Raw genomic sequence first — 20,082 nt, forward strand, 5'->3', positions numbered from 1 at the left:
TAGTAATAGCATATGCCCAGGTTAGTTAGTTTATTGAGTTGGTATACTGATAATCTAGTTAAATTAATTTGAAATACGAACATGGTTGGTATGTCTGAGTGCTTAACTTAATACAGTTTGCTCTAATATATAGTGTTGCGTTGGTTAAAGTTACCTGACTTTTGGAAACATTTTATATACACAAACTTAATTGAGTTTTCGTGTTCATAACGGTGTATGAATTTAATGCCGGCTAATGAAGTGTGTATGTAAAATAGTTGAAATGATTAAATTAATGCGCAAATACTGAATATAAGAGATTATAGTCATATGCGTAAATAAAAAACTAAATTTGAAAAAATAAATAATTAAATTCTATTTGAAATATTACAACAAAAAATATGAAAAATTACAAAAAAAAATATTTAAAACAAGTAAGGAAAGGCTAAGTTCGGCTGCAACCGAACATTTTATACTCTCGCAATTTATTTAGAGATTTACCTACATTTTCGGTGAAAAATTACCCTTAGGCACTGAGTTCTTCATGTTTGATATCAGGGGCCTTGAAAAGTCATGGTTCGATTTTGAAAATTTTTTCACAAGTGATGTCACAGCTCAAATACAGTATTTGTGTAAAGTTTTATTTCGCTATCTTTATGGGTTCCTTATGTATACATTATAAGGTGAACGAATCAGAAGGATTCAAAATAGAGTTATATGGGAAGTCGGCGTAGTTGTGAACCGATTTCGCCCATATTCCACCAGTGTCATCAGGGTGTCAAGAAAATATTATATACCGAATTTCATTGAAATCTGTCGAGTAGTTCTTGAGATACGGTTTTTGAGCCATAAGTGGGCGACGCCACGCCCATTTTCCATTTTGTAAAAAAACCTCGGTGCAGCTTCCTTCTGCCATTTTTTATGTACAATTTGGTGTTTCTGACGTTTCTTGTTAGTGAGTTAACGCACTTTTAGTCATCTTCAACCTAATTTATGGCTTAGTTATAGCTCTTTATGTGTTTTTGGTTATCGCCATTTTGTGGGCGTGGCAGTGGTCCGATTCCGTTCATCTTCGAACTTAACCTTCTTATGGTGCCAAGAAATAAGTGTTCCAAGTTTCATTAAGATATCTAAATTTTTACTCAAGTTACAGCTTGCACGGACGGACAGACGGACGGACGGACAGACAGACATCCGGATTTGAACTTTACTCGTCACCCTGATCAGTTTGGTATATATAACCCTATATCTAACACGTTTAGTTTTAGGACTTACAAACAACCGTTATGTGGACAAAACTATAATACTCTCTTAGCAACTTTTGTTGCGAGAGTATAAAAATATGAAAATTAATACAATATAAAAATAATAAAAATATTTATAATAAAATAATGGTATAAATTTATCGAAATAATATTTTATTTTTAAATTTTTGAAAATATTTTGTCTAACGATGCAAAAAAAAATATTATTTTATTACCAATGCTTTTCAAATTATTGTTTCACTTAATTATTTTTAGGTGTTCACACATAATAATTTAATCTCATGAAGTGTCATCAATTACAATTCCATTCGAACTTGATGACTGAGGTGTTGACAAGCAGTTTCATCACTTCAATGTGACAACTGCAGACATTTAATATTACAGTCCGTTGGGCATATGTAATTATAGGTTAATATACTGTTATTTTGTAAGTGGGAGTATTCAATTTATGTGTGCTTTAATACCTACGTATTCCAAAAATTTCAAATGTCATACATATAAGTGAATATTATAAATGGATTTTGGTACATAATAAATTTATTCGTTCATGGATTTATAAGAAGAAGAATTAAGCCTGTATTTTTTATGTTAATTACCCCAATAGTAGCATTAAGTTACAGACAAACCATTTCTTTACAATTTATTTTTGAAAAATTAATTACTTTATCATTAATTTCTTTAGCACAAGATATTGATTTTAGATAGTTTTCTGTAGTCAATTTTGCTCATGATTATCTTCTCCTAGCTTTTGCTAAAAGCTTATCTTGACTACTTCTTTCACCCTTCATCTACTAATGATTTTCTTCTCTGGAGAAAGAAGAGCACTACCAGTTTTACAACTGAATCCAGCTACTTTAGCAGTAATATCCAGAAGCACAAGAGATAGGCCATCTTTACCTCTACAAAATGTCTCTTCTTTCCTCGTTAATTTCTTTCATTTTAAATAGTTTTTTGGACAAGTGTAATCTTCGCTGACCTAGATAGTAGCCTTACCCAATCCTTCTCAACTCCCTGTAACTAATTATAATATTTTTTCCCAAAATCACCTCTGAAACATCGACCACAGCAGCAGTGAAAGCTCTCCATGCCCTAACCGTGTGCGTGAAATTTGAGTAGCCTAAAGCTAAAAATTTCATAAACTTGTGCAACTAATTAGTACAAACCGAGCACTATTCGCCCCCTACCACTCCCACAATGTTTTGCATAATCCAATTTGAGTTGAGTTGTAGCGAATTGTAGCAATTTTTTGCTTACTTAATTTTGCCCTACTCAATATATTTACCATTTTTCCAGTATCATCCAGTATTGTTTTTGCACTATGCTCCCACGTTCGCCTCGATGGCAGCGCTTTCAAATTGATTCACCTTCCGAAAGTTTGCGAACTTTTTGCCCCAGCATGTTGGTGGCATATTGCATCTTGCTAGTTACCGTAACTAAAAAACGCTGCAAAATTTCATTTGGTTTTAAATTTTTTTTAGGAAGAAACTGAAAACTTTTTCGTTTTTTTTAGCGCTCAAATCCCCTGCTTGACAGTCTATTGGATTTCGATATATTTGTAGTTGTGTGTTTTTTCTCGTGTTCCTGTTCGTTTTCGATTTGCAGGCAATACGAAATTTATTTGGGTTATTGGATACACCAATGTATGTATGCACACACTAATAAATATTTACCTCACAAGTGTTCGTATGCGCCTATTTAGTGTACATTTTCATTGGCGTGCGCTCAAATGCAATAACGAGGCGGAAAAAAGGCTTTCTGTTTATGAAAACACATCATCATACATATATCGTTGGTTTTCTATATGTATTTCATATAGCAGTACATATGCTTTGCCGTTCTTTGTATGTGTATTTGACCGCTTTCGGTTGAGCTGCCAGGATTCTACGCATGAGTGCAATTTCACTTAGTAAAATATAGTTGAACTTACATATATGTATGTATATGCACATTTTTTTTTATTTGAAAAGCAATGCTGTTCTTACATATGTTTGAGCCTTTTGACATTTTCTTTTTCAAACAACTTACAATTGCCTTATTTATTTAAATGCGGGCTTAAACTGACCAATTCTGTTTGCTAACAAATATGACATATAAAGAATTTTTTACATAAATATGGAAGACCGTACTTCAAAATGCCTGAAGGTGTTTAGTAAAAAACAAAAGCGAACACATTTGAGTGTAAATTTGGTATTAAAGTTATTTATATTTTAAAAGGAGTTTTGAGCGTTTAAATTTGAAGTATTGGGATCCACAAAGCTCATGCAATAAAAATATATACTGTATATAGAGAATTGAGAACCAGGGGATAAGGAAAAAAAACAATTTGAAATAGACTTACCCGATATCTACAGTATTTACTTCAAAGTCACTTGGACTAACTAAATCAGTAATTTAATCTTAATAGTTTAGGTTAGGTTAGTTCATTCTGGTGGGCCAACAGGGCCCACATAGACCAATTATGGTCCTTAGTGATACCAGACAGAGCGCCGTCACGAATTTTAAGAGATTGTGAGGCCTCACTGACGATAACTCCTTCAATCTATCGTATTGTGGGGCCCCTAGTTAACTGAATCGTTGTCTTGCTAGCTGAAGTCTACGATTTCGTTGCCGTCGATGCCTTTATGTAGCCGCATATTCCTGACGACAATCTCCACTGCTTCCCTGTTTTTGAAAATACTTTTGGTCGCTATTCGAAATGAGGTTATTGCCTTGATTACTGAGTTGGTGCATTGGAGGCTAGTTCCGCGGGTTTCCCAATAACAAACAATTCTGCCTGAAATATAGTGCAATGGTCGGACAGTCTTATGCCTAACTCCGGACAATATATCCCTGCACCAACTTCATCATCCATTTTTGAGCCATCCGTATAGATGTTTAAGGTGTTGCTTCAAGTTACAGTCTTACTCTTAATAGTATAATGATTGATATTTTTGGGACCGACTTGTACTATACACTATGTGGAATATTACGATCCCAGCAGTACTCTAAGCACTACGTTTGGCAATCAGTAGGTCGAAATTGTTCTTCAACGAAACTTCAACATTTGTCTCAAAATTTTCGAATTCTAAAATTTTTCTTATGTTATCTACGTATATGCTCAATATTTTAATTACTTTGTATATGGAATTTGCTAAGGTAGCTCTCTACCCTGGCGATATCCGTTTGGTAAAAGCTCATACTTCGTTGCATGTTCGTGAATTTTTTATCAAAAACAATACTGTAACGATGCCCCATTATTCATATTCAGACTCATGTGACTTTTTCCTATTTTCCAAAATAAAGATAACCTTAAAGGTCCGTCGTTTCACAAGCATACGCTCACAGAGCCAAAGCTATCCCGAAAATCGAATTTGAGAAGAGTTTCGTCAATTGGAAGGAGCGCTGGCATAAGTACATAATATCGAAAGGGGAGGACTATTTAAAAGGCGACAAAATTAATGTAGACGAAAGAATAAAGTTTTCTTAAAAAAAAAAAAAAAAAAATTCCCGTTATTTTTTGAACACATCTCGGGATGCCATAAAGTATGGTAATCTCTATTAAAACGAAAGAATGGGATTCAGCTTGGCTGTGTGAAATATGTGACTAAAAAAGAATGTGTCTCTGTTTTCTTATACGGCAAGAGATCCCAATAATAATTATTTTGGTTTCAAATTTCTGGCTGACCTTACTGAAATAATGAAAATTATTATACAATTTGATTTGGGGAGGTCCTAAAAGCTTTTAATAGCTTCCATTATATCATCCTATCACATTCGCTCTCATCTTTGAAAACTTATCATATAATTAAACCTGCTACAACAAACATTTAATTATTTAATAAAATACACAATTAACTCATATACACTAAATTCCATTTCAATATTGCCAGCGCATAAAGTAAAAAAAAAAAACATTAAAACCGCATTTCAATTCATAAACTTAAAACTCAATAGCTAATAAATGATTTAAATTACATATTTTCATTTCTTTTTGCAGATGTTGCAGCATTAAACAAGCAAAGAAACTAGCAAAAAAAAAACAATACCAAAATACACGCCAAACAATTATTTCGAGTTCAACTCACAACTTTTAAACATGCAAAAATGCTAAAGCATAAAATCACTTAAATGAGGGCAAATTGAAATGATTTGCATTATTCAAATTCCAAAAACTATTATTTGATAATAAGAAGAAAACCAAAAAGAACGTTAAGAAAAAGTAATAATAGCCAAAGAGAAAAACGCAAAGCAAAACGAAAGAAAGACAAGCAAGAAAGCATAATTTACTGTCTACTCAAACCACTTCTGTCCCATTATCCACCATTAGCAACAACAGCAGTGTACAGTGTGACCAAAAAAACACAAAAAAAAAAACAAAAACAACACTAATACTCATTGAATATTATGCAAATAAACGGCACTTCTTCTGGTCCCACAATGGCTGCGTCTGAGCCACCAGAACCACCGCCGCGCAATCCGGATCGCATTAACGCTTCGCTACACAAACTGAGCGAATCTGTAAGTACATATACATACTGCATATATCACGTACATATATGTATGTATGCAATTTTTGCCATCAAACCCACTTTTCCCACACGCAAAAAGTTCTATTCGAATAAGTAAAAGAAAGAAAGAAGAAAAATTCAAAATTGAAAGCACAAAAGTAAACTAGAAGAAAATACAAAACTTTCGCTTTACATGCAATATGCTCGGTATTTTTATAGCTATGTACTTTTATGTATATGCATGTGTATGTGTGCACCTTTTTGCCATAATATTACTTTAAAACCCCAAACAAAGGAGTTGTAAGCAATGCGAGCATAGTAAATAATCATAATTTTTTTGCATGCCTCCTCCTGCTACTCTACTACATAGTAATAGTATGTACACCCTCTCTACACCTGCCTTGCATTCTTTACTACACCTAGCTTACACCTACATACACATATCATACGCATTTTTTCTGTGTTTCTTCACCTATAAAATATTTGCTTGCCTTCTCACCTGTAGCCCGGGTATGCAGCGTATGTATGCGGGTGTATGCATGTGTATGAGTGTGTGTGTGTGTTGGAAACTTCTTTGTGTTCGCTCGCTCAAGCGTCCATTCACTTTTATACTCTCAAATTTCTAATAACTTTAGATTGAATGCTCTTCGTTATTTCCACATATCGCACATACTCACAGACCCACATATACATATATACACATACAAGCACATATAGTCTCACAAAACAAAGAAAATACAAAAACACTCATATTCACATATTTCTTTATATTAAATTTTTTTCTCAAGTAAATTGCTGAAATAGTTTTCTATTGCCTGCAACAACCTGCATGATGTACCCTTGGAAATGTTATCTCACAAAGCATTCAGCAGCTGGCAGACTTTTGTCAGAGTTATTTATATTGAGTTTATTTCTTTATTATTCTTTAATTTCACTGTCAATATTTATGCAGATATGAGTGAATATTTTCACAACTCGGCTTACCTTAGCTCCTGTGGCATTCTGAGCTTTGACGGCAACATCTTTTGATTTCACTTTGTTCACTCCATGATTTGGGTGTCTTATAAAATTTGTTGTGAAACTTTTGAGGTCCTGTTGCTATGAAAGCTGTCTTTTATTGTTGAAGAATTTGAGTCAATATACTTTCAAAAGTAAACAAGATGTGAACCAATAAAGAGACGTCTGTAGAGTCGGAAATATTTGTATGTAGGATACTCATAAGAGAAAGTCTGAAGAATACTAACGAAAAATTTTCTTAGACAATATGTACAAAAATAACAATAACAATAATACAATAGTAAACATAATTAAGTGAAAGTTTATTCAATTTGGCTATAGGGTTGCCACCACAAATATTATAAAAGCTCCGTAAATCCTTTAGGAGATTACTTATATTATCCTTGTAAATATTTGTATGAAAAAATGTTGAATTTTGTGTTCGTAATGAAAGCTAAAGCTATCGCTTGAATAGTGGGGAACTTTAAGTCAAAAGCTCAGAAGCTTTACAAAGCTTTCACTAATTAAAAAATGTGAGTACACTGATTAATAATATAGTTCTTTTTTGGACTTCGGAAAACTGAAAAGAACACAAAGCTCTGAGTTCAGTTCTCTTGTTTAATCTTTCGTTGTTTAGGAAGCAACTACCATGAGTGTTATTGATGAATCAAATCACAGGATTTTCGCAAGTCGATAAGCCTTGATAATAAACATTCAAAAGTGCAACACCTGTCCTAAATATATGTATATTTCCAAGACAATATGTTTTAGTTTGCTTTGATAAAAATATAATAATCCACAATTGTTTTTAATCTCTCATGAGCATCCTTTTTCTGTATTGCAATATATTTAAGCGACTGTCGATGAATGGCTGTCAGTACTAATCTCACTTTTCGCCATATCAGAGTCCTCTTTAAAGCCAGCCATTTTCCCAATCCGCTTCTTCTCTTGCACGTTTTTCACTGATTTTTTGATTGCATTAGAGATCTCTTGTAGAATCTTCTATTAGTATTATAGTAACTAAATACAAAAAAACTAATTGAACTGATTTTTTTCTCTTTTACAGAAAAATATCAAATCACTCGACTCGAGCATAGCAACGATTAACGAAAAAACGATTAACAACAATAAACCATTAAAACCGATCTTATCATTGGATCACGGCAACAGTAGTAACACAACAAGTTTTAGCAACAGCGCAGCGACTGCAACACCAGCCACCAATAGTAAAAGTGGAACGGCAGCAAGCGCCACATCGGCTACAGCAACAGTTGCAGGCACAAATATAACTTCCGCGCCCACATTACAATCATCAACGGCAGCAGCGCCGCTTGTGTACACTAAACGCGCCACATCAGCAGCGGCGGCGGCCACAGCGGCAGCGCCAACTGCAGCAGCGACTGCAGTAGCAACAACAACGGTTGCTGATATTACACCTACACCTGGTGTCAGCGCCGGTGATAGTGTTTCGCCGCTCAGTTCGAATGGCAGCAGCAGCAATCAGACGCTCATTTCACCAATGACGATCGATAATCAACAGCATCGCCTAAGTTTTCCCAATAAAAACGAGGTGCATGCAACACTTATGGCACAACAACAGCAACAACATTTAAATGGCTCAAATGCAACAACAGCGCTACTCAATGGTAGCGTCGCCGGCACTAATGCGGGCAGTAATGCATTGAATGCCAATAATGCTAATGCGAATTTAGCGACGTCGTCTGTGGGGGCGGCGGCGAATCATGTGAATGCAACAAATAGCGCAGGTGAGTGGCAAATAATTTCTTGTTGTGCATAATAATATTTAAATTAATAGTTATGGGAGTTGATGGCTGAAGAATAATGAAGTTGATGGTCATACTTTCTATAGTTTATTAAAGTAGGCTCTATAAGAATTGCGCCAAAATGTAGGCAACGATTAATTTCAAAGTATCAATATTTTACTGTCATATTGTCAGTAGTAACTACAGTTAACCGTACCTCTCTCTTCAACTCTTGTTTTGAAAATTATAACTAATACTAGCCCGATTTCAACAAGTCAAAACTCTTCTTTAACTGGCAAATATTTAATTTAAATAGTTCATTGGTATTCTTTTATTGGTTTGGAAGAAGCCATGAACATGATCGACCGAAAAACTTATACGTATGTTTGACAAATACAATTATTAATAATATATATTAATATAGACCTTAAAGTAGGCAACGATTAATTTAAAATGGTCAAAAATGTAAATGGTAAAAGCTTTAATTTAAAGTATATTGAACCTTGGTAAAGATAAGGTAATGTTAGCATGCTCTCGATTGCCAAAAGACGACGCTTCACACACAAAAGCGTAAAAATAGTCTAGGGAAATTGATTTATTTACACTGTAAGTTACTACTAATGACCTACTCATCCGCTTGATTACATGCTAAGTATTTCATTATTTGCTCTATTTTAAATAATAAAATAAGTATTTAAGCCTAAATGTAGGCAACAATTAAAATTTTGCCTACAATTAGGGGCATAATTAAATAATCAGGCTTAATTGATTATTTTTTAATAATTAAATGACAAAACGAACACGGTTTAATCATTTAAGTGTTTGTTTTTGATCTCTTTTTGATTTCTTTTTGTTTAATAATAAATTTCAAATTCATATTTCTTACACCCGCGAGCTGAAAATGTAATTTAATGGCAGAAATAAAATATTTTTAATAAATTTCAATGTTCAAATACAGCTTTCACTTCAATTAAGTGGAAGAAAATGTTAGAAATTGACAACTCAAATTGAAATTCGAGAAATTCCTTTTGTATTTACCTTAAAAAATAAAAAATTTATATGCACTAGGCACAAATCTTAAATTTATTAGCCTTATGTTCAAATTAGCTAAAATCATTTTTCTGATCATTTATGCCCTGATAGTACATATGCATATATTTTCTTTAAAATATAATTTTCTGGCTTATCAAACATTTTACTTCGAAGATAACTACTTTTCATAAATTTTGTCTTTCCAAAAAAAATAATTTTTTCTTGTAACAATATAACAGTTACACTGTTATCTATTTTAACAATATGTAAAAGTGGCAACCGACAATATTTCAACACAGACAACACAAACGATTTTTAATTAAATTTATTCTAATTGCTTCTGTCACAATTTCAACTTTCCACAATTTGTGGCTAATGACAGTATTTTAATTAGTTTTCATTTACGATATTTATGCCATTGGAAATATAAATGAAGGATGCAAATATGACTTACCTGTTATTAAAGCTAAAATGGCTAAACGATAATAAATGTGTTGAAATGAACAGACATTTTGATTTAGGTGAAAAGTTGAACATTTTATGAATTTTAAAGTGAAAATTGTATTTTGTGTATTTATTTGAAAAACGTGTTAAATTGAGAGCGTTAAATTTGCAAAAGCGATTTGTGCGAAATAAAGTTTAACCTCTTCATATATAAATGGCTATAAATATATATTTAGATTGCATATGCCAATAATACAAAAGTCGGAGCCAAATATATTTGCAATACACACATATTCATCTGCTTTAGCGGCATAACTGCTGGCGTTCCTTGCCTATATACATATGTATATAGCGGCATATTGCTTTGCCACATTATTAATGTCACTCATACGTCCCGGTGGTCACATTTAAAATGCTCATCTTACAGCCCAACAAACGCATACATATGCAGGCACATAAAAATATAGACAAGTTATTATTATTTTTGTCGAAATTCTTTGTCAACTCACACACACACATATATACGCATCAATATTCACAAAAGTTTCAACATAAATTTTCATTTTGTACCATATTAGTATTTAGTATACACATACCTACATTTCGCTCACGTTTACCACATATTTATTTGTTGTTGTTTGTGGCTTTTTCCTTTTTTTCTCTTTTTAAGGCAACAATTTCCTAAAATATGTGAGCTATGCGTGTAAATGAGTTTCTTTGAGTTTATAGCCAGTTGCTCTCTTTTGGGCCTTTTTGCCAATATTTCAACTTTACGGTTTGCGAGGCGTCACATTACTTACCCGAACACTTTATTTATTTATTTATGTACGGCTATTACATTCAATTTTGTAGTCAAAAGTAATATGTGTCATGTAACTATAAAGAAAGTAGTTGTTTGTTTGTCCACTAAAAGACTCAAGACCACAACAGATGTGATAGTCTGTGAATGTGTTTGGAAAAAATTAAAGATCACACCAACAATTTGTGGTTGTTTTTGTTCTACCAGGTATATATATATATATATGATTTTTAAACAATTTAAAGTTAATGTGGCAGAGACTTTCCAGATCTGATGCTGATCTATCAAGATACACATTTTTGGCATGAAATAACAACTCCGAACAGTCAATAGAACACTGACCCCACTTATGATATATATGAATTTAGCTTACAACTTTTATGTGAATTGATGGAAAGGGCAGCTATTACAAAAACGAGCATTGACGTTGTTCCATTTAGGTAATTAACTTAAGAGATAAAAGATTAAAAAAAGGAAAGAAGATAATTTTCTTTTCCAAAAAATATACTTTAAAAGAATACCATATACTTCCTGAATAATCTGGAGTAAAACGTTAGTTGGACTCCCCTTTAATCCGGAAGTAGATTTCGATCAAATTCCTAGGTCTTCCATTAAACTCCCTTTTTGAGACTTTGAAATTAATCCGATTTTTAAACAATTTAAAGTTAATGTGGCAGAGACTTTCCAGATCTGATGCTGATCTATCAAGATACACATTTTTGGCATGAAATAACATCTCTGAACAGTCAATAGAACACTGACACCATTTTACCCACCAAAATAGTGATCGGCGATCTAAACAGAAATCTCAGAACTTTTACGATTCAAAGATTGTAAACTCTCTGAGGACGGAGAAGCTAATGAGTACTTCAAAATTAAATAAATAACATATCAGATATTGACTTTACCTCAAATCTAAGAAAAGTCGGTCGAAAACTTTTGAACCTATTGAATATGTGTTCAAATAATAACGGGAACTTTCTTTGTCCTTCATATTTATTCATTCGTCTAAATTATGTTGTCCCCTTTAAAATAGTTTCTATTCGATATCATGCCAGTGCTTCCTCCTGTCGTCGAAACACTTCTCAAACTCAATTTTTGGGATAGTTTTGTCTCTTTCAACTTTAAGGTTCTCTTAATTTTTGGAAATAGAAAAAAGTCACACGGAGCCTTCATAATAATTTTTTAAGACACTTGTACTCCCCAAACCCGTGAAATTTCAAAATTCCCGTTATTTTTTGAATGCATCTTGTTTATCTTTAGAGTACCGTGCTCAAGTAAACAAATATTAGGAGCATTTCTAGAAAAAACAGTATTCAATGTCATATATTTAAATCTACTGAGTAAACTGATAGCGGTAGCATATAGTCAAGTTGCCTAACAACTTTATGCAATTAACCAAAAACTCCAGACACTAAAAGCTACACATAAACACACTCACATACAAAGTCAGATACTTCTACGTAGTACAAGGACGCCTGAAATACCTATATAAGTTTGTACAACACTTAAGATTTATAAAATCATCGAAGTATGGAATTTCATATTTTCCATTTCCGCAGCAAGGACAGTGAAACATGAGCATATGTATACGAAGGATTAACAGGGATGCAGGCATCTTCAAGGCTACCCGACATTACTTGTATATAGTATATGTATATTGTAGGGAAGTTGTAAATGCTTTGAGTTTGAGAAAAATAACAGTAAAATCTACTCAAAGTCCAAGCAGAGAATTTGAGTTTTATTTTTGGCAACGGAAATAGTCTGAAATGGAAATGTAAATCGGTAATAACGAGAATAATCATTTTTATGAAAGCTGCAAATGGGCGGTTTGCTACTCACTTATCCGCACTGTAATGCATAAGCAGTGAATGCTTCGCAAGGCGTCTGTCCTAGCTACATACTCCACACAGTGCGACAGCCAATTTGGTGGCCTTATAATCCCATGGAACGCCCGCTCGCCAACGGACTCTCAGTCTGCCAAATAATTGAAGCCTGCTGAGTGTTTGAGACGATAAATGCAAATCACTGCTTGGCCATTTGACTTACAGACGTCTGTCTGCTGTACTCTGCTGTGTTTTGGACACATCGAACGGTTTTGTGGTGGCACTCTGCTTACGAGCTGCATTACCACTGCTGCGCATTCCCTGCTCAAAGGCGCGTCGTTCGTATTTCGACAGTAGTCATATGCCCTGGGACTGCACTTCCGTATGCAATATACACCCTAGCATGTATTCGGGCGCTTTGCGCCTCACTAATACACTAGTAAAGACTCTTCTTTTTGGTAGCCACTGTGCTTTGATTGTGCCAGCGTAGACAACTCGTTCGGTGCTAAGCATTGTGGTAAGCTGCTATCAGTGGTGGTCCATACGGAGCCCAGACAGGCTTTTGATGGCAGTGTTGGTGATTGTGTTACACACAATGATGTAAAGATTTGTTGTCCGCTTGGATTTTCAATTTGCATATGGTGGTTTGTCGGTATGTTAGTTGGGATTTTGATAGGATGCTGTAGGAAATTCAATATAGTTTTTACTAAAGATTGAAGTTATTTCAAACTAGCTTGATTTAAGGCTGAGGCTGAGGCAGTTCAAATTCATGTAACAGCTAGAAATTACGCGAAAACTATTGTCTTTTCGGAGTATAAAAGCCACTAAAATGTAAGGATCAGATCATTCTAATGTCCACTACGTTAACATAGCTTTACTCAGGGGTTGTGTTCTGGGCTCTTCATCTTAAATTTAACCTCTTCGAATGAACCTACTTTTAACGATCTACCTCAAATCCGCTTTAAAACCGGTCATCAGTAGTGTATTGGAACTAGTCAATTTATTGTAGAACCTCGTTGGTGTGTTCAAAAAATATCGGGAATTTTGAAATTTAAAATCTCACGGGTTTGGGGAGTCTAATTGTTACCAAATAAGATTCCATGTAAGTTTTTCCGATTTCCAAAGTAAAAAGAATCTTAAAGGGCCGTCGTTTTACAAGCATACGAGAAATTGTTAAAGAGCCAAATGCTATCCCAAAAATCGAGTTTGAGAAGTGTTTCAACGATCGGGTGAAGCGCTGGTATAAGAACATCATATCGATTGGGCACTATTTTGAAGGCAACAAAAGTAATGTAGACGAATGAATAAATTGTATGTTTTTCAAAAAACGAAAATTCCCGTTATTTTTTTAACACAACTGATGCATATCAATCATATGTAAAGTGAACACTTGTATGTATGTGATTGGCGTTGCAACCGTTTAGCCGGTTATAGCCGAATCGACGATAGTGCGCCACCTCTCTCTCCTTCGCAGTTCGGCGCCAGTTGGAGATCCCAAGTGTAACCAGGTCGCTCTCCACCTGGTCCCTCCAACAGAGTGGAGGCCTTCCTCTTCCTCGGCTTCCTCCGGCGGGTACTGCATCGAACACTTTCAGGGCTGGAGTGTTTTCGTCCATTCGGACAACATGACCTAGCCAGCGTAGCCGCTGTCTTTTTATTCGCTGAACTATGTCAATGTCGTCGTATAACTCGTACAGCTCATCGTTCCACCGTCTGCGGTATTCGCCGTTGCCAATGTTCTGAGGACCATAAATCTTACGCAAAATTTTCCTCTCGAAAACTCTAGTGTCGTCTTATCTGATGTTGACATCGTCCAAGCTTCTGAACAGTAAAGCAGGACGGGAATGATAAGCGACTTGTAGAGCTTGATTTTGGTTCGTCGAGAGAGGACTTTACTGTCCAATTGCCTACTCAGTCCAAAGTAGCACCTGTTGGCAGGAGTTATTCTGCGCTGGATTTCGAGGCTGACATTGTTCGTGTTGTTGATGCTGGTTCCCAGGTATACGAAATTATCTACGACCTCGAAGTTATGACTGTCAACAGTGACGTGGGAGCCAAGACGCGAATGCGCGGACTGTTTGTTTGATGACAGGAGATATTTCGTCTTGTCCTCATTCACCTCCAGACCCATTCGCTTCGCCTCCTTATCCATGCGTGAAAAAGCAGAACAAACGGCGCGGTTGTTGCTTCCGATGATATCAATATCATCGGCGTACGCCAGGAGCTGTACACTCTTGTAGAAGATTGTACCTTCTCGGTTTAGGTCTGCAGCTCTTATAATTTTTTCCAGCATCAGGTTAAAGAAGTCGCACGATAGTGAGTCTCCTTGTCTGAAACCTCGTTTGGTATCGAACGGCTCGGAGAGGTCCTTCCCAATCATGACGGAGCTTTAGGTGTTGCTCAACGTCAATTTACACAGCCGTATTAGTTTTGCGGGGATACCAAATTCATACATCGCGGCGTAAAGGCAACTCCTTTTCGTGCTGTCGAAAGCAGCTTTAAAATCGACAAAAAGGTGGTGTGTGTCGATCCTCTTTTCACGGGTCTTCTCCAAGATTTGGCGCATGGTGAATATCTGGTCAGTTGTCGATTTTCCAGGTCTAAAGCCACACTGATAAGGTCCAATCAGTTCGTTGACGGTGGGCTTTAGTCTTTCACACAGTACGCTCGATAGAAAGTGAACACTTATGCATGTCCATTTGTATGCCAACCATTACCGTAATAACAGTGGCCTTACTGAGAAAGTATAGTCTTTTTCGTTATATCAAATACACTGCGAATACAACCTTTATACATGTGTATGTGCGCGTGCCTGCGTTGTCTTGCAAAGGCCAACCACTTTCCAATATGGTGGCATTGTTGTTAGCTGATACCCGCACTTTACTTGGCTAAATGAGTGTTTGCCTATGTGAGTACTCGTATGCGCGTAAATGCGTTTTTCGGCCGACACTGAGCGGCTTTGTGTCTTGTGCATAGGAATGCATGCGATAAAGCTGGTCAACTGGACTATGCCGTATGCCATTAGAGTGCATGGTGAACACTCAAGGCTTTGCCAGGCTATTAAGCTGGACAGTGCAAGCTTCTAGTGATTTTATGTGTACAATATACATACATACATTGCCACACAGATTTGCTTGCATGCATATACCAACAACTTTAAGTTGAGACCTGCATGGCTTGTAAGTATGTATGTATGTTAGGATGTAAATATCCCCTCCGCGGCTTGTTTAGACTTGTGCCACCACTTATAAAAGAAAATTAAATTTCCACAAACCTGTATTCCAGCAGCTTTCTTCTTGAGTTCAGTGTTGAGTTGTTGCAATCCAGCTTCGCTTTCTCCACTTATTCACTTCAAACATATGTACATTCGTGCACTGATTGCTTTGTGCTGGCATTCCTGATAACCCTCAATTGTAACATTGACAACAGCAACAAACAATCTGCTCGTTGGCAACAGTTTTTCCTTACTTTTATTTTTGGTTACTGTTGTTGTTGTTGTTGTGTTTTTGCTTCTGTTTTCTGTTTTCTGAAATTGTGAATTTTTAATTAAACGATTTTATTGCCTGCTATTCAGTGAAGTGTGCCTAAATAACAACAAAACCAACAAAATTTGTTTATTGCGTGATTTGCATGAGCGGAAGCTGAGATTTCTTCGCACATTCCAAGCCACTTGTGTTCACTAGAGTATGGTTTTGCCTTGCTAAAGACACTTCAGTTGTTGGCATTCATTTCAATTTTCGGTACATACAAATATGTAAATATGTGTGTCTATGTATGTGAGTTTGTATTTTAGTAAATGCGTAGCAGCTCTGCTAATTGCCATTGTATGTATGTATGCATGTTCGCTTATGATAAGCTATTTAACTGCAAATGTAGACAGATCTTTGTTGCTTTTGTCTTTTAGGAGAATTGTTTGTTTAGTCTGTGTCTTTTTGGTATTCTATGAAATTTGGTGTTACTCCAACATCTCACTATCCTACATCTGAGAACAGCAGAGTGTCTTTTCATTTTAAATGTTTCGCTTATCCCTTTGTATGCATTGCTCTTCAAAATATTTTAAGTAAAATAATTTGTGTTAAATATGTGGTTATTCTTAGTAGCTATTGCAATTATTTAGGATATCAGGAAACCGCCATTCTTAACTGATTTAATACTGGGTTAACTTAAACAAGAAAGGAAGGACTAAGTTCGGGTGTAACCGAACATTTTGTACTCTCGCATTTTATTTATTTAACTTTATTTATATTATATAATACACAATTTGACCCACATATTCGTCATATATATTGTATAAAGTCCATTGAAAGTTGGAAACCATAATATTAGGCTAGAAGCACCGAGGTCCTCGTGTTCGATATATGGGGCCTTAAAAACCTATGGTCCGATTTCGGCAATTTTTAGAATGGGGCTGCCACACTATTAACATAGTATTTGTGCAAGGTTCTACACCGATATCTTCACTAGTGCTTACTTTATATATTGTAAAGTAAACGATTCAGATTGTCTTCAAAGTTCTGGTATATAGGAAGTAAGCGTGGTTGTGAAGCGATTTGGCCTATTTTCACAACATATCATTGGGATGTAAGGAAACTATTACAAACCAAGTTTCATTGAAATCGGTTGAGTAGTTCCTGAGATATGGTTTTTGACCCATAAGTGGGCGACGCCACGCCCATTTTCCATTTCATAAAAAAATCTGAGTGCAGCTTTCATCTGCCATTTCTTATGTGAAATTTAGTGTTTCTGACGTTTTTCGTTAGTGAGTTAACCCACTTTTAGTAATTTTCAACCTAACTTTTGTATGGGAGGTGGGCGTGGTTATGATCCGATTTCTTTCATTTTTGGTCTGTATTAGGAAGTGGCTAAAAAAACGACTGCAGAAAGTTTGGTTTATATAGCTCTATTGGTTTGCGAGATATATACAAAAAACCGATTTGGGGGCGGAGTCACGCCCACTTCCCCAAAAAAATTACATCCAAATATGCCCCTTCATAGTGTGATCCTTCATACCAAATTTTTCCATAGCTTTATTTATGGCTTAGTTATGGCACTTTATGTGTTTTCGGTTTTCGCCATTTTATGGACGTGGCAGTGGTCCGAAAGCAACCTTCCTATGGTGCCAAGAAATAAGTGTGCCAAGTTTCATCAAGATATCTTAATTTTTACTCAAGTTACAGCTTGCACAGACGGACGGACGGACAGACAGACATTCGGATTTGAACTCCACTCTTCACCCTGATCACTTTGGAATATATAACCCTATATCTAATTCGTTTAGTTTTAGGTGTTACAAACAACCGTTATGTGAACAAAACTATAATACTCTCTTTAGCAACATTTGTTGCGAGAGTATAAAAATTTATTTTACTTTCTTTAGCCTTCCTTATCAAGCCTTCCTTATCGATGCCAGCGCTTGACGCGACTTTTAAGAAATTATGAGGCTTCAGGACTTGCCAATACAGGACAAATGCATAAGTAATAAAACTTTTGAAACAAATTATTTCAAAAACAAGTAAGGAAGGGATAAGTTTGGGTTTAATTTTATACTCTCGCAATTTATTTATGTAAATTTTTATATAACGGGTGATTTTTTTGAGGTTAGGATTTTCATGCATTAGTATTTGACAGATCACGTGGGATTTCAGACATGGTGTCAAAGAGAAAGATGCTCAGTATGCTTTGACATTTCATCATGAATAGACTTACTAACGAGCAACGCTTGCAAATCATTGAATTTTATTACCAAAATCAGTGTTCGGTTCGAAATGTGTTTCGCGCTTTACGTCCGATTTATGGTCTACATAATCGACCAAGTGAGCAAACAATTAATGCGATTGTGACCAAGTTTCGCACTCAGTTTACTTTATTGGACATTAAACCAACCACACGAATGCGTACAGTGCGTACAGAAGAGAATATTGCGTCTGTTTCTGAGAGTGTGGCTGAAGACCGTGAAATGTCGATTCGTCGCCGTTCGCAGCAATTGGGTTTGTGTTATTCGACCACATGGAAGATTTTACGCAAAGATCTTGGTGTAAAACCGTATAAAATACAGCTCGTGCAAGAACTGAAGCCGAACGATCTGCCACAACGTCGAATTTTCAGTGAATGGGCCCTAGAAAAGTTGGCAGAAAATCCGCTTTTTTATCGACAAATTTTGTTCAGCGATGAGGCTCATTTCTGGTTGAATGGCTACGTAAATAAGCAAAATTGCCGCATTTGGGGTGAAGAGCAACCAGAAGCCGTTCAAGAACTGCCCATGCATCCCGAAAAATGCACTGTTTGGTGTGGTTTGTACGCTGGTGGAATCATTGGACCGTATTTTTTCAAAGATGCTGTTGGACGCAACGTTACGGTGAATGGCGATCGCTATCGTTCGATGCTAACAAACTTTTTGTTGCCAAAAATGGAAGAACTGAACTTGGTTGACATGTGGTTTCAACAAGATGGCGCTACATGCCACACAGCTCGCGATTCTATGGCCATTTTGAGGGAAAACTTCGGAGAACAATTCATCTCAAGAAATGGACCCGTAAGTTGGCCACCAAGATCATGCGATTTAACGCCTTTAGACTATTTTTTGTGGGAAAGCAAGCGTAGTTGAGGGCCGATTTCTAAAACCAGAATTGGGATGCCAAGAAAATATTAGGAATCCATTGAAACATTTATATATATAGCATATGTAAAGTTGTCTAATATCTCTGACAATACTATACATCCTTGAAAGATCTTGACATAACCTACAAAACGACGCTCTGCATGATTAATTTGGATAGTGCGTTCAACAGTTATAGGCGTGTAAACATGGAGTTCAATAATGCCGAGATTCAAAAGTTTTCGTTCATTAAAGGCAATTCCGCTAGAAAAACGTTCCGTGAGATTAATGGTGTTCTGGGGGATAGTACTCTATCGCGTCGAACTGTGGAATAATGGTTTCGACGATTCAGAGCGGGTGAAAACGACACCATGGATAAGCCAGCTGGCGGAAGACCTGCGACGACGAATACCGATCAAATCATAGAAAACATCGATATAGACCGGCATCTCGTAACATCGCCCAGGAGATGGGAGTTAGTCACCAAACCATTTTAAACTATCTGCAGAAGGTGATTTGACGCGAAAAAACTCCTGGACCATATCAACACCCGCGATATGCTGCTGAAACGGTTTGAACTCGACCCATTTTTGAAGCGGATGGTGACTGGCGACGGAAAATTGATCACATACGACTATATCAAGCGAAAACGGTCGTGGTCGAAGGCCGGTGAATCGTCCCAAACAATGGCCAAGCCAGGATTGATGGCCAGGAAGGTTTTGCTGCGTGTTTGGTGGGATTGGAAGTCCACTATGAGCTGCTCCCATATGGCCAGACGCTTAATTCTACCATCTTGTGTGAACAACTGGACCGCTTGAAGTAGGCGATGGTCAGAACACTTCGTTGATGACTTGTCAGAAGCTACGGGAGCTCGGATGGGAGGTTTTATCGCATCC

General features: G+C 36.1%; 1 protein-coding gene across 10 annotated transcripts in view; it reads left to right on the plus strand.

Moving 5' to 3' along the window:
- LOC105209296 (kazrin) overlaps positions 1-20,082 on the plus strand; it is a 93,917-nt gene that overhangs the window by 45,638 nt on the left and 28,197 nt on the right. For all 10 annotated transcript variants that reach the window (XM_054233436.1, XM_054233437.1, XM_054233439.1 and 7 more), the window contains 2 exons: positions 5,221-5,741; positions 7,794-8,493. In XM_054233436.1, the coding sequence (XP_054089411.1) occupies positions 5,628-5,741; positions 7,794-8,493 (814 nt within the window). In that variant the 5' untranslated portion in view covers positions 5,221-5,627. The remainder of the gene's footprint in view (positions 1-5,220; positions 5,742-7,793; positions 8,494-20,082) is intronic.

The sequence above is a fragment of the Zeugodacus cucurbitae genome, chromosome 6, assembly GCF_028554725.1.
Source record: "Zeugodacus cucurbitae isolate PBARC_wt_2022May chromosome 6, idZeuCucr1.2, whole genome shotgun sequence".
In the NCBI taxonomy this organism is placed as follows: Eukaryota; Metazoa; Arthropoda; class Insecta; order Diptera; family Tephritidae; genus Zeugodacus; species Zeugodacus cucurbitae.